Consider the following 27,325-nt stretch of genomic DNA (forward strand, 5'->3'; position numbering starts at 1 on the left):
GTGTTTTTCAACCCTTTTCATATCATGGCCTATTATTTATTCAGCATTTGAGCCACAGACCACCATTTGATGAGATTTAGCCTCTCAGAACCAAAACGTAGAATATTCTGTTATCGTTGGATAAGATTTTGTCCACAATTTCATGCTGTATTGATGTGGTACCATAGGAAAGATACTGTAACAGGCAAATGTTGACCAAAATAAAACAAATTCTTCCACATTCTCTAATTGTGTAGACTTGTTATAAAGTAAGTGATGCGGATGTTGAACAATAATGTAACTCTTTTGAGGGTGTAAAATGAAACCAAATGGACCCGTAATGTCAATTTGGTTTTATTTTACACTCTCTATATGGATCAATTTGGTTACCAACTCTCCATCATTTAGTTGGGGACCACCTGGAACCGCCTCAAGGACCACTGGTGGTCCCCGGACCACTGGTTGAGAACCACTGCTTTATATACTGTAGAGATGTGTGTTCCTTCTATAGGGCAGATTTGTTCAGTCTTTAGACGGTCCATACAGGTGAAGAGGCAGTTAGTGGCACAGTGGATCGAGTATCGAAGTCATAGTCAACCACTGTGTGTGTGATGGTGCTCAGGCTGCTGCTAGACGACCCTGTACCCATCTGGCGCTCTTGAAGGCTCTGCAGATAACTCTGAAAGTCAAGTGGGAGAGAGAGAGAAATTGATACACTCAACTTCACGTCATGAAAAAACACGTGGTCAGGCTATAATTGTTAAATGCTCCAATATTCTCCATGCATGTCAAGGGAAAGACACATTTTTAAACTATTGGCTTAAAAATGCGTTAATAATTGAGACGTATAGTAGGCCTATATCTAACTATTAATTTACCGAATGTCTGTCTGTCTGTCTGTCTGTCTGTCTGTCTGTCTGTCCGTCCGCCGTCTGACCGTCTGTCATGCTGACATCACTGATACTAAACAGTGTCGCCACCATGGTAACAATACCCAACTGACATCACTGACTGACATCACTACAGTGCCCAAATTTGGAGATGACATCACAGACTGTCCTGGACACGGAACACCATATATGGGCATTAAAGAGTGCCAGCCAGACAGACGGTTACAACTATTCTGCCCAGCGGGCACCGGTCTGGGTTCTCCAACATTACTACTGAGACTCCTACATTCAATCCCTCATCGCACACCTCCTAGCACAGGACTAGTTAATTCTGAAAATGGGAAATACCGTATGTACAGTATATCACCACACATTCACAAGCAACACAGAGGTAAATCAATATGTACATAGACTAAACTAAAGACAAATGAGTGTGTGCATAGGCATAATAATCAGTCATCTGGGAAGCTGAATTGTTAAGTGTCATTTTACATCTTAATATGAGCTACTGACCGGAGCTAGGACGTCGCCAGCGTAGCGTTTGAGGAGTGGCGGCTTGCGGCGGCGCTGTGTTCCACCTGGTCTCCTTCTGGAAGGGGCGTAACTGTACTGTGGGGTCTCATCTTTCTGCTGCTTGCTGTGAGAACCTGAGGAGAGATCCAAGAACATGATTATGTATAACCTCATGGAATATCTGTTATTTGAAGCATGACCGTAAAATGCTGTCTAAAACGATGGTTCTTAAAGTGGCGTCCGGGGACCCCCAGGGGTCCTTGATGGCCTTCCAGGGGGTCCCCAGACAAATTATGGATAATTAGGAATGTGGCTGTAATTACGGGTCCATTTGGTTCCATTTGTACACTCTCAGAGTAGAAACCAAAACAACCTGTGTGGTGACTATAGAGTGAGAGTGTACAAAATCTCTCAGAGTTATGGTGGTCCGTGGTCTAATGCAGGGGGTTCTCAATGTGGCTTCCGGGGACCCCCAGGGCCCTATCAGCCATTAAAAAAAAAAGAACAAGAAAATCATGACATCCTACATTTACAATTGATAGATAGAAGAAGAAAATTCGGTGCCAGTGTGTGTGCTGAAACCCAATTCTGTTTTAACATGGACATTTATTATATAGGTAGGCTATATGTTTAAGAATTTCACCATGAAACTTTGCATGAATAATGAATGAAGGCTTTTTAAATCATTTCTCTGAAGAGTGCCTTGGGTCTTTTCTTTCTTTTGTTGAGCCTTTATGTACAGATTGCGGTTTTCTTTTTTGGAGCTGTGCAAACCGCTTCCCACGCTTGACTTAGTGTGTATGTCCCTTTGTATTCATGTATGTATGCAGTACCAACAGCTGCAATACCGCTGGGTTACCAGTGGCAGGCCTGGGTGACCAAGTGGCGCTGTTGAGCAGCCGTGACACACACAAGCACAAGCACAAGCACAAGCACATTCCTCTCACACCCACACACACAGGTTATAGCTTAATGAAATGAACTGCTCAAATGCACCGCTCACTTCAAACTGGGTTCGATTTTTCACGGTATAGGTTAAACAGAAGCACAGTTTCCCTCACCTTGTCTGTGGACCACACCGCGGGCGGTGACCCTCCACTGCACCAGCAGGCCCATCAGACACAACACGGGACAGATCCCAGCGATGGCCCAGCTGACCCAGCACAGCGGCCGGGGCGGGCCGCCCTGGCAGAGCACGTCGTACGCGTGCACGGTCAACCTGAAGTCCTCCGCTAGGTAGTCCACGCACACCATGACCGCGGTCGCCCCGAACGCGGCCGTGGCGACCACGGTGAACGGCTTCTGCCACTGCAGCGTGAAGACGGCCGCCGCCACAGCGGCGGTCAGCAGCGCCGCGAGGGGGAGCCAGGCGGGCGTCAGGCTGTGGAAGTGTCCGATCAGCGCCAGCACGGAGGCGCTGAGCAGGCCGCCCAGCTGGAGGCCCGTGAGGAACAGGCCCATGGTGGGGACCAGCATGGTGACCAGGCCGCACAGCACGCCCACGCCCAGGCCCATGCCCGCCTTGGTCTCCAGCGCCAGCTGGGCCTTGTACCCGGCCTCCTGGTGGTACAGCAGGAACACGGCGGACGAGCCCAGCTTGAAGCCCGCGAAGAACATCACCATCTTGAAACACCGGTATCCTGGAAACAAGAAGGTGTGAACCTTCGTGTCGTCTTGCATTGATTTAACTTCATGTGGACTTTCTAGAATTAATTGATTTCATGCATGAATGCTAGAAGACAAGTTAACATATTGCTTAATACTGGTTGCCCTCACATGTTTGACTGATGTACAGAATGTAGAATAAACATCAACTTTTCCAATCAGATGCCCCAAGTGGCCCTTCTTCAACTATACACCCCCCATCTGTCTCCTCCATCAAGGGACCTATCCACCCTGACAGCTCATTACACACACAAAATGTCTAGTTTTTCAGTGGTACTTTGGGATGGTTCAGGTGCTACTGTACTTTTTTTTAAATGTTATCCCATAATTTTTGTAACCCATTTTTTTCACCCGTGTTAGTTGTCTAATCTAATCCTGGGCGTTAGCTCCCTCTGCCAACCTGACCTCATGCTTCCTTCTATGCATGAGGAGTCCAAGCCGCTTCTTTTCATCTGACAGGGGGGAGTTTCCCTATAGTAGGACGTAGCGCAAGGAAGGAACACTTTATTCCAACCAGTTCCTTTCCCCTCCAACAGGCTGGCCAAGGAGAGGAGGTATAGAGACCAGGATTACTGCATGTTTTTCTTTTTCTTTTTTCTTTTTTTGAGGGTACCTACACTTTTCGGGGTTGTAACCGGTCTGGAGCGGAAACCACAACACGTCATGTTGTAGTACTCAAAGGACTACAATTTACCGGAACTATCCACCGGAAACAGTTTTAACCCAAAATAATTCCCCTGCGCTCAAGGACATACTTTCAGGGGCCTACCTAATAAACTCCTTGATGCTGAGTAGTTTTGCTTTTGAAAAATTTGTTTGGTATATGCATCTTTTAGTCCAACTCGTAGCGACTGGCAAGACTACACTAGGCTACTCGAGCATTTGAATAGGGATTGGGGAAACAAACAGGGGGAACCAAATCAAAGCAACGCCGCTTCTTCTAGTGGTTTCCGCGTTGGGCAGAAACTAAACAGGCTGTTGTGAATGAACACCAGGCAAAATGCTACTGTACTGTATTAGTACCGCTGTCAGAACCTGTGAAGCCCCTGCATGTTTTTTTTTTCTTCTTTAGAACAGCCATTCTAAACTGGTGGGCCTCAGAGCACATCCCCAGAGGTGCTGCCATTTATAAATATTAGATATATTCATTGAGACATTCATGTTTTGTTTTACACATTCCAATTTTGCAGACAAATAACTCCCATATATTATACAATGATCGCAAATATTAGATAGATGTATTCATTGAGTCAGTCATTCATGTTCTGTTTTACACATTTCAATTTTGCAGACAAATTGCTCGCATATATTAGAACATTTTCGCAAACACCTGTCACATTGATCTGTGTGCAGTACTGTTCAGCAGACTATGGGCCCGCTTCCCAGTGCATTGGAAACACAAATAGCCTGATTTGTATTTATTTAAGCTCATCAGAAAAGAGATTGACAAATGCCCCTTTATTTATTTCATAGGCCTATACATGTATTTTGGTACATGGGCCCTGACCATCTCTTGACACATGACCCAGGTGGGCCTTGAGTTATTGAGAACCACTGCTTTAGAGGTTCTCTACCGGTTCCCCTGCTTAGTTTTCGGCACGTCGGTTCTATTCAACAACTAACCATTGTTAATTATTATATCCATACTGGTATAATCTGAGTTGTGTATATTAGTGTCTACGTTATGTTGTGTTTGTTTACCTAAAAAGCAGTAGACAAGTCCGAATACGATGCATATGGAGCAGAGAATGCAGGGGACGACGTCAAACCGGTCGTTAATGTCCAGCAAACATAGGTCCACGTCGAATGAGCCATCTGGTCCCGGCTCCTCAGTGACATTCAGCGACGTGTTGGACATACTGGCAGATTATATTATTGTTCCAGTTATTGTGTTATTGTGCTGGGCCTTACAGGACGCCACTTTGAAGAGGGGGCGTTGGAATGCCGCTAGCGTCCAGGGAAAGAGGAAGCACCATGATTAACGTTGTAAACCATTTCCTGTCTTGGCACCTGCAAAGAGAAGAGGGATTTTCAGCTCAGTACACACAATAAAATGTGTGTTCATGTATCCATTTGTACACATGTGAACCCATAAGGGTGCATTTGGTTCCATGTGTAGCCTATTGTGTACACTCTCAGAGTAAAATTGACACACAGGAATTTATGATTTTTGGAGCGGTGGAGCCGCCTCCCAATGTTTCGCTTTGTCTGTGTCTGTCTGTCTGTCCCTGTTTACAGTTTACAGTTTAGGCATTTAGCAGATGCTTTTAATCCAAAGCGATTTACAATAAGCAGGTAATACATCAATATAATAAGCAAGATAATTATGTCAGTACATCAACAACAGTACAACAAATGCATAGGAAAATCAGTCTAGAAAAAATAACAATAACATAGGTAGACCACACACCTAATCTTCTAAAAACGTCTAAAAACCTAAAAAAAAAAAGAGAAAAGCTAGCTGTTAGGATGAACTTTGACCAAGTGGCGCGCTATGTTTCTTTAGTACAACGGTGTGTGGCCAGAATTATTTTTCATTAGTACAACAGTGTGTGGCCTGACGGAGTTATGTTTCAAGAGTACAACGGTGCGTGGCCGCAATTATTTTTCATTAGTACAACGGTGCATGGCCAGAATAATGTTTCATTAGTACAACGGTGCGTGGCTGGAGTTATGTTTCATTAGTACAACGGTGTGTGGCTGGAGTTATGTTTCATTAGTACAACGGTGCGTGGCTGGAGTTATGTTTCATTAGTACAACGGTGCGTGGCCGGATTTTTAAGCTAGAAAAACAGGAACAGATTGAGAAGACCACTGTTGTGCAGCCTAGACACACGCACACACTCACAGGGTATAGCTGCTCTAATTCACCACTCCACTTCGAACTGAAGTTTGATACATTTTCACTGGTTCATCTCAATGAGTCATCCATCCATACAATGAACACGCACGCACGCAATATTACTATACTTTTGAGTACACACCTGGGGTGTTATCCAAGCTCACGATCACGTATGAGAGAGTCCAGTTCTTTCCTTTTCCTCACATACGGGAAGCAGAGTAGGAAAGGAAACCAATGCTAACGTCTGTATTTCCTAAACCTTGTGCAGGACAGCACACGGATGAGGAAATGACCCGCTGTCACCCTCACGGAATCGTATTGTTTTGAACATGTGGTTAAGTGCTCCGTCTACCCAAAACATCGTTAAACAAACACCCCGACAATAGCTCACACTGTTCCGCAATGTCACATAGGAAATACCAGTTTTGCATTGCATACAATGGGCTAATTGTGGCTTAAAAAACGGATTCAAGTAAAGGATTGTTGCCAATAACAAATGCCACAGAAAAAAAACATTACTCACCCAACACAAAATTAGTGGGGGAAAAATATATATATTATAATACTGTAGTAATAGGATAGCTAATTACGAACGATGGTGAATGTATACATACACTTTGTATGTGTGTGTGTGTGTGTGTGTGTGTGTGTGTGTGTGTGTGTGTCATATCGTTGTAAATATGTATTTTCACAAGCTGAAATTCATATTTTCGACATTTTAATAAACGTTTTTGGGTCTGAAAATGTATTTTTTAAACCCTATACATACGTAGTTGACCGGAGCCCCTCAGGCCTCTATACTTGGGCCTCTGCACTGAATCCCTTCACCGAAAATAGCAAACAGATCTACGAGCTTGTAGATCTGCTATTTTCGCCGAATATTAACCCCAGAATAGGGACACTGGGTTCATGCGGTTGCCTCAGGGCCAAGAGAATTCCTGATAACAATTCCAAATCAAACATTGATTCAATTATATTGGAACTAAGTGAACCGCACTGTGCCGTGCAACGCTTTCTCACAAATTGTTTCCATATACGCTATGGCTCATAGTTTCAGATAAGGTTATCTGAATCTAATTTGGGCCCTGCCCAGGATGTAATACTAATGTGAGTTTCTGGGAACCCAAAACCCAGGACACGTATACTCCAAAAATGTCCCAAATCAAAATCACAGAACTTTAGGGGTTTTGGATTACCCTTCGTCGCGGATCCTACACTCATGAAGAGTGTGGGATTTTGTAGAGTGTTTTGTTTTGTCTCCTAGACCTTGTATAAGCTCTTCAGGCTGAGCCTCGGCTCAGCAAATTGGAATTACAGGAGCTTTAGCAGCCTGTGGTGTCAAGCTGCCTGTTTGTGAGTGTTGAGAACAAGACACTGTCTCTTTCTGAAAGGATCTCTGCTGGTATAATCAATATTTTTTCTGTATTTCAAAAGAATATGCCCAAAATTAACAATGATTTATTTATTACTCATTTTGTGCTGTTTGATATTTGGACCCAGACAAAACAACTTTACATTTACTATTTCTGTTGCCATAGGCCTACTGAACAAAGTAAAAAACAAAACAAAAAAGTCAGTGACTCGTCTGACAGACGACTAGAGGTGCTCAATAACCCATTCTTCTCCTCTGTGGAAAATTGTTTATAAGTGTCCTACCTGCTGATGAAGCATTATCTTCAAGGAGCAAACGTGAGAGCAATATAAGTCCTCTGCCTTTGCCAATTTGTCAGGTATATACTATAAAAGTTCCTGGGCCGTGTATTTTTCCTCCGCGCGAGCTGCTGCCCGAGGCAGTAACTCCCTCATTTGTGCTTCTGTGAGCAGCTGACAGTGTGTTCCACTCTGTGAGAGAGGGACCATCTGTCCCCATGCGTGCTGGACAGTGACGGCACGGCCAAGGCCAAGTCAAATCACTCAGCTCTCATAAGAGCTCTCACTGTCATTATAGGGCAGTGCTTCTCAAACTTGGGGTCGGGACCCCGAGTGGGGTCCCCAAATTATTTTGTGGGGTCCCCAGATGATTAGTTTAAAAATGTATGTCTCTTACTCAACAGTAAACAAACCAACATACAGTAAAAGTGTATACAGGGTATCTGCACATTAAAGTGACAATTTAAGGACTTCCATGACAGTTTTAATACCAAACTGGCCAAACTGTCAAATATTAAGCAAGAGGCAAACATTGTGAAAATATTTTCACAATATTTGTCTGTGGAACCGAGTCACATTAAATGTAACACCTACAATTCCAAGTGCTTGTCAGGGTGGGGGTCCCCAGTTCAACTATGTTTACTTGGGGGTTTGTAGCAACTCATAATGTAATAACGGCTCATAATGTAATAAGGGCTCATAATGTAATAAAAAAAATGTAATAAAAACTCATAATGTAATAATCAGCTCATAATGTAATAAAAAAACGAGCGCATAACGTAATAACAGATTTTTCAATAATGTAATAATGTAATAATGTGTTACATTAAGAACCTCCACATAGGAGGCTCATAATGTAATAAAACTTCATAATGTAATAATGGCCTATTTTTTTGGTAAATATCATGGTATTTGCGACCGACCTCCACGGACCCCCAGGGACCCCCAGGGACCCCCTGCCACCGCCGCCAAATAGTGCAAAAATGACCAAATCAACACCCCAACTGGGCTGCTCATGGGGGAATTCCCAGGGACCACCGACTCCTGCTACTCCCAACAGTCCTTCACCTTCATTGGTTTAACTTTGCCCCGCCCCCTCCCCTCATTGGCCGAAAGTTTATTTGGCTTTACTCATCAACTGTTTGTCGTACAAACTTGTGGGTGGTGTCAATTGACTTGATTAAGAGTCCTTAACCTTAATTGGTTTAACTTGGCCCCACCCCCTCCTCTGATTGGCCGAAACTTTATTTGGCTTTACTCATCAACCATTTGTCGTACAAACTTGAGGGTGGAACCAATGCCACTCACAGGCCTTTTTGTGTACATACTGTGACCTGATGGTCGCTTATCTCCTGATTAGGGAGCCTTACTGGTATCATGGTAGTATCATGTCAGTATCATGGTCATTATCCTGGTCAGTATCCTGGTCAGTATCATGTCAGTATCCTGGTCAGTATCATGCCAGTATCATGTCAGTATCATGGTCAGTATCATATCAGTGGCATGGTCAGTATCCTGGTCAGTATCCTGGTCAGTATCATGGTCAGTATCATGTCAGTGTCATGGTCAGTATCATGTCAGTATCATGGTCAGTATCATGTCAGTGTCATGGTCAGTATCATGTCAGTATCATGTCAGTGTCATGGTCAGTATCATGGTCAGTATCATGTCAGTGTCATGGTCAGTATCATGTCAGTATCATGGTCAGTATCCCAGTCAGTATCATGCCAGTATCATGTCAGTATCATGGTCAGTATCATGGTCAGTTTCATGTCAGTGTCATGGTCAGTATCATGTCAGTTTCAAGGTCAGTATCCCAGTCAGTATCATGCCATATCATGTCAGTATCATGGTCAGTATCATGGTCAGTATCCTGGTCAGTATAATCTCAGTATCCTGGTCAGTATCATATCAGTGGCATGGTCAGTATCATGGTCAGTATCATATCAGTGGCATGGTCCGTATCATGGTCAGTATCATGCCAGTATCATGGTCAGTATCATGTCAGTGTCATGGTCAGTATCATGTCAGTGTCATGGTCAGTATCCCAGTCAGTATCATGCCAGTATCATGTCAGTGTCATGGTCAGTATCATGATCAGTTTCATGTCAGTGTCATGGTCAGTATCATGCCAGTATCAAGGTCAGTATCATGTCAGTGTCATGGTCAGTATCATAGTCAGTATCATGTCAGTGTCATGGTCAGTATCCCAGTCAGTATCATGCCAGTATCATGTCAGTATCATGGTCAGTATCATGTCAGTGTCATGGTCAGTATCATAGTCAGTATCATGTCAGTGTCATGGTCAGTATCCCAGTCAGTATCATGCCAGTATCATGTCAGTATCATGGTCAGTATCATGTCAGTATCATGGTCAGTATCATGTCAGTGTCAAGGTCAGTATCCCAGTCAGTATCATGCCATATCATGTCAGTATCATGGTCAGTATCCTGGTCAGTATAATGTCAGTATCCTGGTCAGTATCATGCCAGTATCATGTCAGTATCATGTCAGTATCATGGTCAGTATCATGTCAGTGTCAAGGTCAGTATCCCAGTCAGTATCATGCCATATCATGTCAGTATCATGGTCAGTATCCTGGTCAGTATCATGCCAGTATCCTGGTCAGTATCATGGTCAGTATCATGGTCAGTATCATGTCAGTATCATGGTCAGTATCATGCCAGTATCATGATCAGTATCATGGTCAGTATCATGGTCAGTATCATGCCAGTATCATGGTCAGTATCATGGTCAGTATCATGGTCAGTATCATGGTCAGTATCATGGTCAGTATCCTGGTCAGTATCATGGTCAGTATCATGGCAGTATTGTAGGCTATATCATGTAGGGAAGGAAGGTCACCAGTCTCTGTCTGTCTGTCTGTCTGTCTGTCTGTCTGTCTGTCTGTCTGTCTCACTATCAGCAGGATCACACCCTTATTACTTCATAATGTAATAAAAGTTATTAATGTAATAATTGCCAATTGTTTTTGAAAACTATCATAATTATTACCTCCATTGAAAAAGGGCCAAGACAGAATGTCTGTCCACATATATAATTACAGTCTTCTTGAATTCTTCACCAGCATAAATGTATAATGCAATACCTTTTAGTCTCTAATGTATCTTGAAATATTATCTATACAATCAATATAGTGTAGGCATATGTATATATGTGTACAAAACATTGGTGGAGGGGTGTAGTATTGGCCAACTTGGCCAAAAGACCCGATAAGATATAATATATATATATAATATATAAGAAAATAAAAACATGTTTTGACAAGGTCTTTGTCATGTGTTTTTGAAAGAAAGATGGTTAATTTACTTATTTGAAAAGACCAATCCTTTAAGTGTTTTAATGTATAAGATAAGAGATAAAAGTTGTATTGATCCAGCAGGGAAAATTCAGGCTCCACAGTCTGCAACAAAATATATACAGTATATGTACACCCTGAGCAGTGCTAGCATAGTGTTGACGATTAAAAATAAAATAGAACACACAGAAGCATAACTGCTTGTTTCCGAGCAAGTTAGTCCACCAAGCGAGATGATTGTAGATAATATTGTAGATATTGATTGAATTATTACCTATAATATATACACATATATACATATGCCTACACTATATTGATTGTATAGATAATATTTCAAGATACATTAGAGACTAAAAGGTATTGCATTATACATTTATGCTGGTGAAGAATTCAAGAAGACTGTAATTATATATGTGGACAGACATTCTGTCTTGGCCCTTTTTCAATGGAGGTAATAATTATGATAGTTTTCAAAAACAATTGGCAATTATTACATTAATAACTTTTATTACATTATGAAGTAATAAGGGTGTGATCCTGCTGATAGTGAGACAGACAGACAGACAGACAGACAGACAGACAGACAGACAGACAGACAGACAGACAGACAGACAGACAGACAGACAGACAGACAGACAGACAGAGACTGGTGACCTTCCTTCCCTACATGATATAGCCTACAATACTGCCATGATACTGACCAGGATACTGACATGATACTGCCATGATACTGACCATGATACTGACCAGGATACTGACATGATACTGCCATGATACTGACCATGATACTGACATGATACTGGCATGATACTGACCAGGATATCTGACATGATACTGGCATGATACTGACCAGGATACTGACATGATACTGGCATGATACTGACCAGGATACTGACATTATACTGACCAGGATACTGACCAGGATACTGACCATGATATGGCATGATACTGACTGGGATACTGACCTTGACACTGACATGATACTGACCATGACACTGACTGAAACTGACCATGATACTGACATGATACTGACCATGATACTGACATGATACTGGCATGATACTGACTGGGATACTGACCATGATACTGACATGATACTGACCATGACACTGACATGATACTGACCATGATACTGACATGATACTGACCATCACACTGACATGATACTGACCATGATACTGGCATGATACTGACCAGGATACTGACCATGATACTGACATGATACTGACTAGGATACTGACCATGATACTGACATGATACTGACTGGGATACTGACATTGATACTGACATGATACTGACCATGACACTGACATGATACTGACCATGATACTGACATGATACTGACCATGACACTGACATGATACTGACCATGATACTGGCATGATACTGACTAGGATACTGACCATGACACCGACATGATACGGTCATTATACTGACATGATACTGACCATGATACTGGCATGATACTGACCAGGATACTGACCATGCCACTGATTGCGACCGAAGGTCGCATAATACTCTGAAGAACCGTGTCACTTGAGTGTCCTTCCGTATCCTCGTGACCGTCCGTATTCTCTGTGATGTCAGTGTGATGTCAGCGAGTTGTGACATCACTTCCTGTACAGGGCGGCTACACGAAATGTGGATAACACTATATATGGAGATAGTCCAGTCCATCATGTCATATGGGACTAACGTCATAGAAAGTAGCCATTGTTAGGCCGGAGTCATTGGCTGTCTAAACATGGAGATGTGGATAACACTATATATGGAGATAGTCTAGTAGTCCAATATGTCATATGATATGGGACTACCGTCATAGACAGTAGCCATTGTTAATCCGGAGTCAATGGCTGACTGTCTGTACAGGAAGTGATGTCACATGACATACTTTTTATGCCCATATATGCAAGACTACCTGGCTGCAGACACTAGGGTCCTGTTGATGTCCACGGGAGACAGGAACATCAACAAGTGGCAGGAAGTGACCTCACACCTCTTTCTTGCTCTACCCCATGGAGGTTCTGTTTAGGGTTAGGGGGTAGAGTTGGGTTGTCTAAAAGATAAAAGATAACATGTACACATAGCGACAATGCGGCTCAAAGGGACTGTAGTGCCTTGGACTGCAAGGCAGAGACGTCACGTGACCTCCACAAGCGGCATGAAGTCACTTGACACTGTGAGGTCACTTCCTGCCACTTGTTGACGTTCCTGTCTCCCGTGGACATCAACAGGACCCTAGTGTCTGCAGCCAGGTGCTGCTCCATATATGAGTCCTAACATGGAGATGTGGATAACACTATATATGGAGATAGTCTAGTCCAATATATTATGGAACTACCGTCATAGACAGTAGCTATTGTTAGGTCGGAGTCAATGGCTGTCTGTCTGACAGTCTGTACAGGAAGTGATGTCACATGACATACTTTTTATGCCCATATATGAGTCCTTCTGTACCACATCTCCATGTTTAGGCAAACTCCACACAGAAAGGCCCTATCGCCAACCCAACCTAGGGTGTGAGCGATAGGGCCTTTCTGTGTGGAGTTTGCATGTTCTCCCCGTGTCTCCTAGGGTTGATACCCTCACAAAAACATGAACAAACTCCCCCCAGAATGACAACAACTAGAATCGTCAGAGAAACGCTGTGGTTGGCCAGATGGTCAAGAATTGGCGCGACCTCGCCCTTTAGGGCGAGGTCATTTGGACCTATACATGGAGAAATGGAGCAAACCTGTTTGGCCTAAACATGGAGATGTGGTACAGAATGACTCATATATGGGCATAAAAAGTATGTCATGTGACATCACTTCCTGTACAGACAGTCAGACAGACAGCCATTGACTCTGGCCTAACAATGGCTACTGTCTATGACGGTAGTCCCATATGACATGATGGACTGGACTATCTTCATATATAGTGTTCTACACATCTCCATGTTTAGGCCCTATCGCTCACACCCTAGGTGGGGTTGGCGATAGGGCCTTTCTGTGTGGAATTTGCATGTTCTCCCCGTGTCTCCTAGGGTTGATACCCTCACATGTTCTCCCCGTGTCTCCTAGGGTTGATACCCTCACAAAAACATGAACAAACTCCCCCCAGAATGATAACAACTAGAATCGTCAGAGAAACGCTGTGGTTGGCCAGATAGTCAAGAATTGGCGCGACCTCGCCCTTTAGGGCGAGGTCGCATGTCACCCTGAGGTCGCATTCCACCCTCAGGTGTCTTACTAGTATGATACTGACCATGATACTGACATGATACTGGCATGATACTGACCATGATACTGACATGATACTGGCATGATACTGACCAGGATACTGACATGATACTGACCAGGATACTGACCAGGATAATGACCATGATACTGACATGATACTACCATGATACCAGTAAGGCTCCCTAATCAGGAGATAAGCGACCATCAGGTCACAGTATGTACACAAAAAGGCCTGTGAGTGGCATTGGTTCCACCCTCAAGTTTGTACGACAAATGGTTGATGAGTAAAGCCAAATAAAGTTTCGGCCAATCAGAGGAGGGGGTGGGGCAAAGTTAAACTAATTAAGGTTAAGGACTCTTAATCAAGTCAATTCACACCACCCACAAGTTTGTACGACAAACAGTTGATGAGTAAAGCCAAATAAACTTTCGGCCAATGAGGGGAGGGGGCGGGGCAAAGTTAAACCAATGAAGGTGAAGGACTGTTGGAGTAGCAGGAGTCGGTGGTCCCTGGGAATTCCCCCATGAGCAGCCCAGTTGGGGTGTTGATTTGGTCATTTTTGCACTATTTGGCGGTGGTGGCAGGGGGTCCCTGGGGGTCCCTGGGGGTCCCTGGAGGTCGGTCGCAAATACCATGATATTTACCAAAAAAATAGGCCATTATTACATTATGAAGTTTTATTACATTATGAGCCTCCTATGTGGAGGTTCTTAATGTAACACATTATTACATTATTACATTATTGAAAAATCTGTTATTACGTTATGCGCTCGTTTTTTTATTACATTATGAGCTGATTATTACATTATGAGTTTTTATTACATTTTTTTTATTACATTATGAGCCCTTATTACATTATGAGCCGTTATTACATTATGAGTTGCTACAACGTTGCAGTAGATTAGAGATTATCATGATTGATTATGTGTGACGTTATAGAGTAGATCATGTGTTCATTGATTATATTAATATCTAGGTCTTTATGATGATAATAATACTTGATACTTGCCAGACTGAGGCGCGAAGTGACAAAACCAATCCACTGAATGTAACGTAGCAGGCTGGTAACCAGACTACCTGGAACTCCCACGAGTAGTTAGTCGATTAGACACCAACCCACTAAGGAGAAAAATGCATGAGAAAGGCCACATAAATAAACTGCATAAACGTTCACGGATTGGTCACTCTGTCACTGTAGCGGGCTGAATGCTTATCTTGCCGATGCAATGATGACATGTTTTGTAGCTGAAGTTGCGGTGCTTTATTTACTCCACAACAACACAGTTAGATGATATTAGCGGTGAAGCATGTCTATAGTCAGGTAGCAATATTACCGCTACAGAGCGGATAAAAGCGCTACATTTTCATTGAGGCTTCTCTAGGACCTACTGATGGATTTTAGCCTAGGGGCCCACCATAAATGTTGAAATGTTGCACACAATAGCAACAGCACACAATATAATCGTTTTTATCAATATGCATTAAGAGGACAGACCAATTCGCCTTTTGATTGTACAAACTACGCTTCAAGGGATAAGGTGAACCAGCCTGTTCTGTTAATGGATATTGACAGTTATGTGTGCTGTATGTATACAAAGTTTTGACATTTCTTCTGGACCCCTAGGCCAAAAGTAAAAGAAGCAGGATGCTAAATTTGGTGCTTTATCCGCTCTGTAAAGTTAATGTTAAAAAACAGCATTAAGCCTTTGGACTAGTATGGCCCAGCAGGGGTGTTGCACCAAATTCTGGGCCCTGGGTACAAAGATTCACTGCGTTATTTTGTGCTTTAACTATTGAAAAATAGCAGATATACAAGCTCGTGCCGCGCTGTGAGCTTGTAGATCTGCTATTTTTGAAAAAGTCTTTAAAAGGTTTTGTGAAAAACCTATGTTTCTATGTCAGTGGTGCACAAACCTTTTCCTGTCAAGGACCCCCAGAATGATATGTAGTTGGCCAAAGACCCCCCATCTCAAAATATTCAGTTCCAGGGACCCCCCCCCCCCCCCCCAGAAGCAAAATTTGAGTTACAAATTTAACCTTAAAAAATAATACATAAACAAACATTTTCATGACTTTTCAAAAATACCAGATATACAAGCTCATGCCGCGAGCTTGTAGATCTGGTATTTTTTCAATAGCTAAAGTATTAAATAATTCCAGGCACCCTCCACCGAGAGACAGCCGCTGGCCGCCGCGTCCACGTCCATGGACGCGGCCGTGGACGCGTCCATGGACGCGGACGCGAAAAAAACGTCCGTGGACGCGAGGCCGCGTCCACGGACGCAAACGGCCGGCCGTCCCGGCCGTGGACGCGGCCGTGGACGCAGACGGCCGGGGACGCGGCCGTGGACGAGGCCGCGGACGTGGACGCAAACGGCCGGCCGTGGACGAGTCCATGGACGAGGCCGCGAAAAAAAGGCAGCGAAAAAAGAAAAAAAAGGTGTCTATTGTATGTATTTTTTGATGGAGAATTCAAATATGACCTTCTTTTTTGCATAGGACAACTCTAACCTGCATCAATTGGTATTTTATAATTGCCAATTGTACCCTATCCATCTGAAAAACAAATTGGATGTCTATTGTATGTATTTTTTGATGGAGAATTCAAATATTACCTTCTTTTTGGAATAGGACAACTCTAAACTGCATCAATTGGTATTTTATAATTGCCAATTGTACCCTATCCATCTCAAAAACAAATTGGATGTCTATTGTAGATATTTTTTGATGGAGAATTCAAATATTACCTTCTTTTTGGAATAGGACAACTCTAACCTGCATCAATTGGTATTTTATAATTGCCAATTGTACCCTATCCATCTCAAAAACAAATTGGATGTCTATTGTATGTATTTTTTGATGGGGAATTCAAACGTTACCTTCTTTTCTAGATAGGACAACTCTAACCTGCATCAATTGGTGCATCAACCTACTATCTATCTATCTATCTATCTATCTATCTATCTATCTATCTATCCATCTATCCATCTATCTATCCATCTATTTATTTATACTTCACCTTTAGTCCAGAAGAGAGTTCAGCATCAGGAACTTGCACACATGGAACTGTGTCATGACTGTGTCATGGAGCTAAAACAGGGCTATGTTAAATACTCAAAATGACTCTGATGGACCAATCAGGGTGGTGGTGGGGGGGAGGGATCAACAATAGACAGAAACTGGATAATGCTTTGTTAACTGTCCCACCTAAGTCCCTGCTAGTCTGAACAAACATCACCTTCCCTCTCATAACACTACTACTACTACATTTATATAAAGCTGCTCTTGCATTTGAATTCAAGTCTGACACAAGTTAAGGTTAACTTAGGTAGTATTTCATTTTGCTGGCTTTTAGGGTCTGTGTGTGAGTGTGTAGGCTCACAAATTATTATAATTGTCATTAAGTGACTCTATCTATCTATCTATCTATCTATCTATCCATCTATCCATCTATCCATCTATTTATTTATACTTACTGTTTACATTTTCTATAAATATTTATTTCTATATAAAACTCAGTTGTGTGGAGTTATTGTGTGCCTTTTCTTGTAGCTAAAGAGTCCATTTGTTCACTAGACATTAAGTCAAGGTTACTATTTTGAGTTGAAGCTAAGTGTTTTATTGCTTTGTGGTTTAACATGATTTAAAAGGCAAATTCATTGTTATGGTTACTTTAGAAGACTGCTTTTGCATTCATGAGTTAAAAAGAGAGCCAAGCTAATTTAAAGAGTTAAGTTAAAGGAACACAAAACATGACCTAACTCGCTGCCATTGGACAGACAGTTACAACATAGGCCTACTCTTATCTTTCACAGAACAGACAATTATCATTTGTTTTATCTATTTGAGACTATGTAGCTGCTCTATGGGAAATAGAGCATTATATCAGCCTATTCAATTGATAATGACCAATGGGTGCCAGTTTCTAAGTAGTTAACCATATTAACATAACAATATATGTGGCCTAGACATGGATATTGCCCAATCAACTCGTAATCTACAGAAATGTCCACCACATCACACAGTATAAAACTTAGTAGGCTCAGTGGATTCACCTATGTTAAATCATGTCAGGTTAGTTTGGTTCAAGGTTCAAGTATAATAATTTATGAGACAAAAATGTAAACAGCACAAATGTACAATCACATCTCGGCTAGAATGATAACATAAAGTCCTGACTACTCCTTGTTATTGTGGTCCTAAATACTACAATGATTAGTTTGGATGCATTGCTTCTATCATGTCCAATTAAAAATAAATACATTACATACATACAGAAATCTGCCTTCTCCTGTATTGTATTAGTGACATTCATTATAAATAGTAAAATAACAGGACAGAGCAAAAAAGGCCTCTGTTGTGTCTTTATCTGATCACATGCAATCAGACACTCACACTGCACAGCAATATATAAACTTTATTACAGGCTCAAGGCCCACAGGGTAAGAAGACAATACATTACAAAGATAATAATTTAAAAAAACAACAACAGAGAGTACATTCACAAAGCACCACCGGAGCTAAAGAGGCACTCATGCCACTCATGCCAGTGTCCACTAATGGTAGACGTGTACCTGACAGAGCTACATCCAGGGTCTGTCATCAGTCTCTGGAACAATCTGAAACAATGTATCTTTCCTGTGGCTGTTATAATGAACACAAACAGATCAGAAAGTAATTTAACATACAACAATGTAAGGGATTCCTTTCTATTAAAAGCAAAATCATAACTGGGTCAAAGTTGCTTGGTTCTCCCCATATAAAGGCATGTAGGTAACAGTAACATGATATTATGTCATGAATGATAAAAGTAATGTTTAAACACTTTGATGTGTGTGAGTTTATCTGGAGACTTACTCAGTCTGTGACTTACAGAGATCTTGATGGTCTTTGGGTTCCACCCGTTCATCAGAATTGCCGCTGGTGCCGTCTAGAGATTTCATCTTCACTTGAAGTCTGGAGTCTATTATGTACAGTGTATTCTGGACAGTTGTGGACACTCTGCAACTAACCTAACCTAACACACACTATGTGTTAATGTTGATCAATATAATAATGTAAAAATACAAAGTTAAGTAGACCTAAGTAAGAAATAGTAAATACATTGTAATAATACATTGAAGGGGAAAATGTAGGAAAACAAATGCAACTCAGCATTGAATTTATGGCAAACATTTTGCTAACCCTTTCCAAATAATATACAATTAAGAAGTGGGATGTTACACTTAGTAAGAGAAAGAATTAATGAAATATTACATTTTTAAAAAGCTAGAAGACTCACCTATTATTGTAACCATGTGAATTGCTAATAATGTTATGGGTCAGATGTGTAAAGATCTATCACATTGTATTGTTCTTTTCAGACTCAACAATAATAATGATGATGTTACTTAAATGCTGATCAATGTGTGAATCTGGCTCTTATCAGGTGTGTGTTTTCTCTCCCTGTCCTGTGCTGTCCTCAGTTAAACCAAGACAGTGCTGTTGTGACCAATGTGGAAAAAGCCTTCAGCTCAATTTATTATCTCAAAGTAGACCAGAGAATTCATACCGGAGTGAAGCCATTCAGCTGTGAACAATGTGGGAAGTATTTTGCTAGGTCTGGACAATTAAAAGATCATAAGCGTTCACATACTGGAGAGAAACCTTATTGTTGTGACCAGTGTGGGAAAAGATTTGTTCAAAAGGGGATTTTAAAAGAACACCAGAGAATTCACACTAGAGAGAAGCCCTATTGCTGTGACCAGTGTGGGAAAAGCTTTACTCGATTGTCTTATCTCAAAATACATGAACGAATTCACACAGGAGAGAAACCATACAGCTGTGTCCAATGTGGGGAAAAGTTCAGTTTAATGGCTGCTCTGAAAGTACACCAGAGATTTCACACCGAAGAAAAGCCTTACTGCTGTGAACACTGTGGCAAACGTTTCACTGTAAAATCTAGCCTCGTACAACACAAGAAGATTCACACTTGAGAGAGACCTTACTGCTGTCACCAATGTGGGAAAAGGTTCACTCTGAAGACGGCTCTGAAAAGACACCTGAAAATCCACACTGGTGAGAAGCCATATACTGCTGTGTCCAGTGTGAGAAAAGGTTCAGTGATATGCATCATCTCAAAGCACACCAGAAAAATCACACTGGAAAGAAACCTTATTGCTGTGACCAGTGTGGAAAGAGCTTTCCTAGACTGGAACATATCAAAATACACCAACAAATTCACACCGGAGAGAAACCTTATATCTGTAACCAATGTGGGGAAAGCTCTGTCAGGTACACGTCTACCGTTAGAGGACACTGGCATGAGTGCCTCTTTAGTTCCGGTGGGGCTTTGTGAATGTACTCTCTGTTGTTGTTTTTTAAATTATTATCTTTGTAATGTATTGTCTTCTTACCCTGTGGGCCTTGAGCCTGTAATAAAGTTTATATATTGCTGTGCAGTGTGAGTGTCTGATTGCATGTGATCAGATAAAGACACAACAGAGGCCTTTTTTGCTCTGTCCTGTTATTTTACTATTTATAATGAATGTCACTAATACAATACAGGAGAAGGCAGATTTCTGTATGTATGTAATGTATTTATTTTTAATTGGACATGATAGAAGCAATGCATCCAAACTAATCATTGTAGTATTTAGGACCACAATAACAAGGAGTAGTCAGGACTTTATGTTATCATTCTAGCCGAGATGTGATTGTACATTTGTGCTGTTTACATTTTTGTCTCATAAATTATTATACTTGAACCTTGAACCAAACTAACCTGACATGATTTAACATAGGTGAATCCACTGAGCCTACTAAGTTTTATACTGTGTGATGTGGTGGACATTTCTGTAGATTACGAGTTGATTGGGCAATATCCATGTCTAGGCCACATATATTGTTATGTTAATATGGTTAACTACTTAGAAACTGGCACCCATTGGTCATTATCAATTGAATAGGCTGATATAATGCTCTATTTCCCATAGAGCAGCTACATAGTCTCAAATAGATAAAACAAATGATAATTGTCTGTTCTGTGAAAGATAAGAGTAGGCCTATGTTGTAACTGTCTGTCCAATGGCAGCGAGTTAGGTCATGTTTTGTGTTCCTTTAACTTAACTCTTTGAATTAGCTTGGCTCTCTTTTTAACTCATGAATGCAAAAGCAGTCTTCTAAAGTAACCATAACAATGAATTTGCCTTTTAAATCATGTTAAACCACAAAGCAATAAAACACTTAGCTTCAACTCAAAATAGTAACCTTGACTTAATGTCTAGTGAACAAATGGACTCTTTAGCTACAAGAAAAGGCACACAATAACTCCACACAACTGAGTTTTATATAGAAATAAATATTTATAGAAAATGTAAACAGTAAGTATAAATAAATAGATGGATAGATGGATAGATAGATGGATAGATAGATAGATAGATAGATAGATAGATAGATAGATAGATAGATAGATAGATAGATAGATAGATAGATAGATAGATAGATAGATAGATAGATAGATAGTTAGAGTCACTTAATGACAATTATAATAATTTGTGAGCCTACACACTCACTCACACACAGACCCTAAAAGCCAGCAAAATGAAATACTACCTAAGTTAACCTTAACTTGTGTCAGACTTGAATTCAAATGCAAGAGCAGCTTTATATAAATGTAGTAGTAGTAGTGTTATGAGAGGGAAGGTGATGTTTGTTCAGACTAGCAGGGACTTAGGTGGGACAGTTAACAAAGCATTATCCAGTTTCTGTCTATTGTTGATCCCTCCCCCCACCACCACCCTGATTGGTCCATCAGAGTCATTTTGAGTATTTAACATAGCCCTGTTTTAGCTCCATGACACAGTCATGACACAGTTACATGTGTGCAAGTTCCTGATGCTGAACTCTCTTCTGGACTAAAGGTGAAGTATAAATAAATAGATGGATAGATAGATGGCTAGATGGATAGATGGATAGATAGATAGATAGATAGATAGATAGATAGATAGATAGATAGTAGGTTGATGCACCAATTGATGCAGGTTAGAGTTGTCCTATCTAAAAAAGAAGGTAACATTTGAATTCCCCATCAAAAAATACATACAATAGACATCCAATTTGTTTTTGAGATGGATAGGGTACAATTGGCAATTATAAAATACCAATTGATGCAGGTTAGAGTTGTCCTATCCCAAAAAGAAGGTAATATTTGAATTCTCCATCAAAAAATACATACAATAGACATCCAATTTGTTTTTCAGATGGATAGGGTACAATTGGCAATTATAAAATACCAATTGATGCAGGTTAGAGTTGTCCTATGCAAAAAAGAAGGTCATATTTGAATTCTCCATCAAAAAATACATACAATAGACACTTTTTTTTTTTTTTTTCGCTGCCTTTTTTTCGCGGCCTCGTCCATGGACTCGTCCGCGGCCTCGTCCACGGCCGCGTCCCCGGCCGTCTGCGTCCACGGCCTCGTCCACGGCCGCGTCCACGGCCGGGACGGCCGGCCGTTTGCGTCCGTGGACGCGGCCTCGCGTCCACGGACGTTTTTTTTCGCGTCCGCGTCCATGGACGCGTCCACGGCCGCGTCCATGGACGTGGACGCGGCGGCCAACGGCTCTCGAGACGCACCTCCCCCCCCCCCCCCCCCCCCCCCCCCCACCCTTGTGACGCCCCTGTGGCCCAGTCTGCTGTCTGCTGCTCGCCAATGCAAATGGCCTTTTCTCTGGCATTGTGTTTAAGAGTCCGGGTCCACCAGGCAGCACACTTCTATTTTACCAAGCGGAGAGCACAGCAGATTTGTCAGTCCCTGCATTATGTATGGGTCAATGCACATTGGCGAAACCGTGGAGGAAAGAAATGCTTAAAAAAAGCACAGAGTTCACAGATTTTGGACAAAAAGTCAAAGTGAAAAAATAATAAAATCACCCCCAGCTTTCCCTGCATAGATGGTCAATGTGCATGTTGAGATCGACTGCAGTCAATCCACTAAGGACGGAAATGAGAGTTTGGGATTATACAGCGCTCACTGCCATTAGCTACTTTACTTGAAGTTATTTGTTTATATACGGAACAGCTTGCACGTTAATAAACATTCAATAGGCTACATGTACAACAGTACAAGATATGAATACATTGAACATGATGTCATGTAGCCGGAAGCTAATTTCCATCCGTGTATAGTCCCACGTTGGCCATGTATAAAAACATCACAACAACATCATGACAAAAACCTTAAAATCAACATACAATAAACAACTGCCAAATACATTAAGAACTAGAACTGCACTCTGTTGAGGTGCCAACTTGCGTCTTGTGCAGTATCCACGGGTTTCCAACGCCCCATAGTGCATTGCGCAGACGTTGTACCGAGCTTCCGGCGCCGCGGCCGAGTGTGATCTACAAGCTCACAACGGGCTGCATCTGCGACGCGACGTGAGCTTGTATGTCTGCTGTTAAACCGGAAATAATCTCCAGTAAACTCCCGCGGAAACAGGTGGATACAGGCCATGCATGGCCTACTTGTGTGCCAGCAGAGCGCGCCATGAGGTGCGCTCACCACTGGCATCACCACTGGCGATGCCAGTGACATCAACAGTGGCATGCTTTGCTGGTCCCTCATTGGGCTACGGGCTTAAACACACACGGACACCAACATACCTACATACATACTGTACCTACATACACAGCCGAACACAGTACTTGCGCGCTCTGCTGACGCAAGTAATAAAAAGGTATCAAAGTACACGTGCATATCTCCTGGTATGGACAGTTCTGTCTATGACGTCAAACAAAAAAAATCATGCATTCCTAATGAAGGCTCCGGTCCCTGCAGTCTCTGACATTTACATTCAGACACTTAGCTGATCGTCTCCAGAGTGACATGTCATAATTGAGCCAGGACATGGTTGGTCATCATGGACAGATCTATGGCTCTGTTTACAGTACCTTGTCTAAACAACAGCCCACGCGTATGCCTTCAAGGTGCTTGGGAGGTCTGACTCTCTGCCAGTTTGAATCAACTTAAAGCTACAGTCAAAAACAGAAAATAAATTGCAAGAGCAATGACATGAGAATATAAGAGATAGGTAACTTGGATTGTGACTTTATATCGGTATTTCACAATTTGATTCCAAATCGATTATTATTATTTTATTTTATATATATATATATATATATATTTTTTTTTTTTTTTTTTCAATTCAAAATCAATTCTTGATTCAAGTAGCTATAACTGCATAGTTGGATTTCTGGATCTAACTCCAGTCCACAAGACATAATGTGACAAATGATGGCATGAAAGCAGAGTATAGTGTGTAAGGTTTTATGAACTGATTGCAATAATGTAAACAAACAAGGGAAAACCTTTTTTAGTCAACCAGCTCTTTTGGGAACCCCATGTCTGAGAATGTACTGCAGTTTCATTATGGGTACAAATGTTTTACCAAGAAAACACACTGACAAGAAAATGAAGGCCATATCTGTCTGAGGCTTTAACAAAATAGTAAAAGGCAGCGAGCCTCGCCATGACTGGGTTGCGCCGTATAAATGGTGCCAACAGTTCACAGCGTATCATATCAAATATGAGAACAATTGTTATGGGAATGACAGGTAGACTATTTGCCACATAGACTGCAGAGACACAGCAGGACTGCAGCGATGCTGACATAACCAGACATCATAAAGCTGATCTCAACTTCACCTGCTGTCATTGCATATGCATTTGCTATTAGAGCTGTCAGTATAGATTTTGTGAGGATTTGTACCTGCATCAAAATGTCTTTTCAACGTCTCTCTCTCTCTTTTTTTTAATGATTTCCTCGTAATCATAGCATCCTGCATTGTCACCATCGACTTGATTTACAAAGGATTAATTGATTTTCTAGGAATATGATTTTCAAAGAAAAGTGTAAGACCCAATAGATGTAGGCTATTACGTTAACAACAATGGGACGATGGTGTGGTGCATTAATACAGTGGATATAAATTCATCTGGCTGAGTGCACTGTAAAAGTGTAACAGTGTTCATTTATAACTCAATGGAACCAAATGGACCCCAAATGGACCCGTATGGGTCCATTTGGTTCCATTTGTACAATCTCTGAGTCAACCGAAATCAATAAAAGCATCTGAACGCTTCCCGACTTGCACTGTATGAGAGCAGCCAGCAACCATCAGAGATGCCAGAAGAAGGTTTCGGTGACCGAAACATAATAAAGATTTTCTCTTCAACTGTGAAAGTCAGGCAGCGTGCGGGACAGACAGGTGCTTTTATGGATTTCATTTATCTCTGTGTGCTTCACAAAGACATTTTCTACCATGGTGTGTGAAAGTCTCTTCAACAGTTACAATCCCTGAGTTAAATTAACATTGTTAACATTGTTAGTAGGCCTACCTGACAAAAGAGAAATGTCTTTTCTGATGTCATTGCATGTAAAATTCAGAGTTAATTAAAACATTTACCATATGAATTTATGAATATATAGGCCTAGATAGATAGATAGGCCTATAGTTTCCATCTCGCACGCACGCACTCACACACATGTGGATTAGTTGTATTGATGCAGGGTTATGGATGGTCATGTTTCACATTAAGAGGACAGAACAGGAGGTGTGCATGATTAATCAGTTAGAAAATTAACAAGCCATGCATACAGTATCTGTGCCATAACCTGTACAAACGCCTTCATTAGGCTATATACCTCGAACGTCATACGTCAAAGTGACATATTCATGATATACTTACAGTACATGCAGAATGGTGTGTAGACAATTATGTAGAATAACTCACTTTAAAGCAAATGTCCATACATAAATGTACAGTTTCATTGATAAGCTCTGTATTCATGCATCCATAATATTCCTTATGACAGGGACTGTTTTATCGTAGCTCTTGATATTGACTAAAACAAAACAAGCTCACAGCGTTAGCCTGCAGTGAAGTTCAAAGTACAGTGTGGTGCCCACCAATCGATCTCAAATGTTTACGTTGTAAAGCTGAAAACTTTCCCCCTCATAGATACTACGCACTTCAGTAGTTTATGTCCTGTCTCCAATAGGATATATGCACAGCAGCCATATTAGAGAGAAGTTGGGTCTCTTCTCACTTCCTTCAAAGGTGTTACCAATGATACTAATGAAGGCTTTGTTCCATTTCATGTACCACAGTGGTTCAAACTTTTTTTCAAGGACCCCCATAACTCTGAGAGTGTACACATGGAACCAAACGGGTCCATTTGGTTCCATTTGTACACTCTCAGAGTGTACAAAATCTTAAGGGGTCATTTGGAACCCCCTATAGGAACCATGTCCATAAAGGTTCCTGGGCCGCATTTTGAGAACCACGGGTGTAGCAGAGTGTTTCCAGTGAGCCAACATCTTATGACATTGTCCCATTGACCACATGAACCCCTGGCCTACTGTATATATACAGTTGTGTAAACCCATTAAAACTTCAAACTCCATTTTAACCATGAAAACACACATCCCTGGTTTCCGGTGCATGACTGATCTTTTCCTAATACGTGACTCTGCTATCAGGTATAGGACACCTGCTGAGTGACAAGTAGTGGGCTACTGCCTGAAGCTCACAAGAGCAATGTTAAATAAAATAAATATGGATGAATAAAGAGACAGCCAAAGGACTATATCTTAAATTGTTGTATTTGAAGAGAGTCAGACAAAGAGACAAAAAGACAAAACAGTTAGCATATATCGGTACATGGCAGCTTTCTCTCTCTTTCAAGATGGAGGTTAGACATACCGGTACAGTATATAAAAGAATATGGTAGAACCGTGGAAGTCTTTGTTTGGTTCACAGATCATAACAAGACGACTAGTTAACTTTACACTAGCAGTGAAAAGTGATAACCAAAATATGAACTTCAGGGTCATATGAGCCTCATACATGGATCATACATTTATGTATCATAAATTCCTATCCATCAAGCATTATCTCCCCTAGGCCAAGCAGGGCCTCTTAAAGCCAAGCGGTAGATGTTTGACCCAGTTTTGAACTTTTGAATCCCACTGGTAGGACATAGAATTTACAGACTACAGCTTTCATTTGTAATACTCATGAATTACTAACGCCGGCAAGAATTGATTTTCACGCTGGCAAGTCGCATCGGTTCTCGGCAAGCAAGTACGGGGGACTAAGGAATACAAATTAAGCTCAAGGGGTGGCGGACAACAGCACAGCGATGAAATATTCATGGGATGGACAGCAAATGGTTTCGAGAGGTTTGTACTGCAATGATT

At 41.5% G+C, this 27,325-nt stretch overlaps 1 protein-coding gene across 3 annotated transcripts; it reads right to left on the bottom strand.

Annotated features, from left to right (window-relative positions):
• On the bottom strand, window positions 1–25,977 carry LOC308291664 (transmembrane protein 198-like). 3 transcript variants are annotated; one of them, XM_080733741.1, is made up of 6 exons: window positions 25,812–25,977; window positions 15,090–15,199; window positions 4,749–5,057; window positions 2,444–3,022; window positions 1,383–1,516; window positions 1–658 (listed from the first exon to the last, which is right to left on the bottom strand). In XM_080733741.1, the coding sequence occupies exons 3-6, from the start codon at window positions 4,903–4,905 to the stop codon at window positions 509–511; spliced, it is 1,020 nt and encodes a 339-aa protein (XP_080589867.1). In that variant the 5' UTR covers window positions 4,906–5,057; window positions 15,090–15,199; window positions 25,812–25,977; the 3' UTR covers window positions 1–508. The 3 variants fall into 3 exon arrangements, with proteins under 3 accessions (XP_080589867.1, XP_080589866.1, XP_080589865.1); XM_080733740.1 differs by lacking the exon at window positions 15,090–15,199; XM_080733739.1 differs by lacking the exons at window positions 15,090–15,199; window positions 25,812–25,977 and adding an exon at window positions 7,546–7,775.
• Between the last annotated feature and the right edge of the window lie 1,348 nt (window positions 25,978–27,325).

Source organism: Nannobrachium achirus, assembly GCF_963921795.1.
Source record: "Nannobrachium achirus genome assembly, chromosome: 9".
Lineage (NCBI taxonomy): Eukaryota > Metazoa > Chordata > Actinopteri > Myctophiformes > Myctophidae > Nannobrachium > Nannobrachium achirus.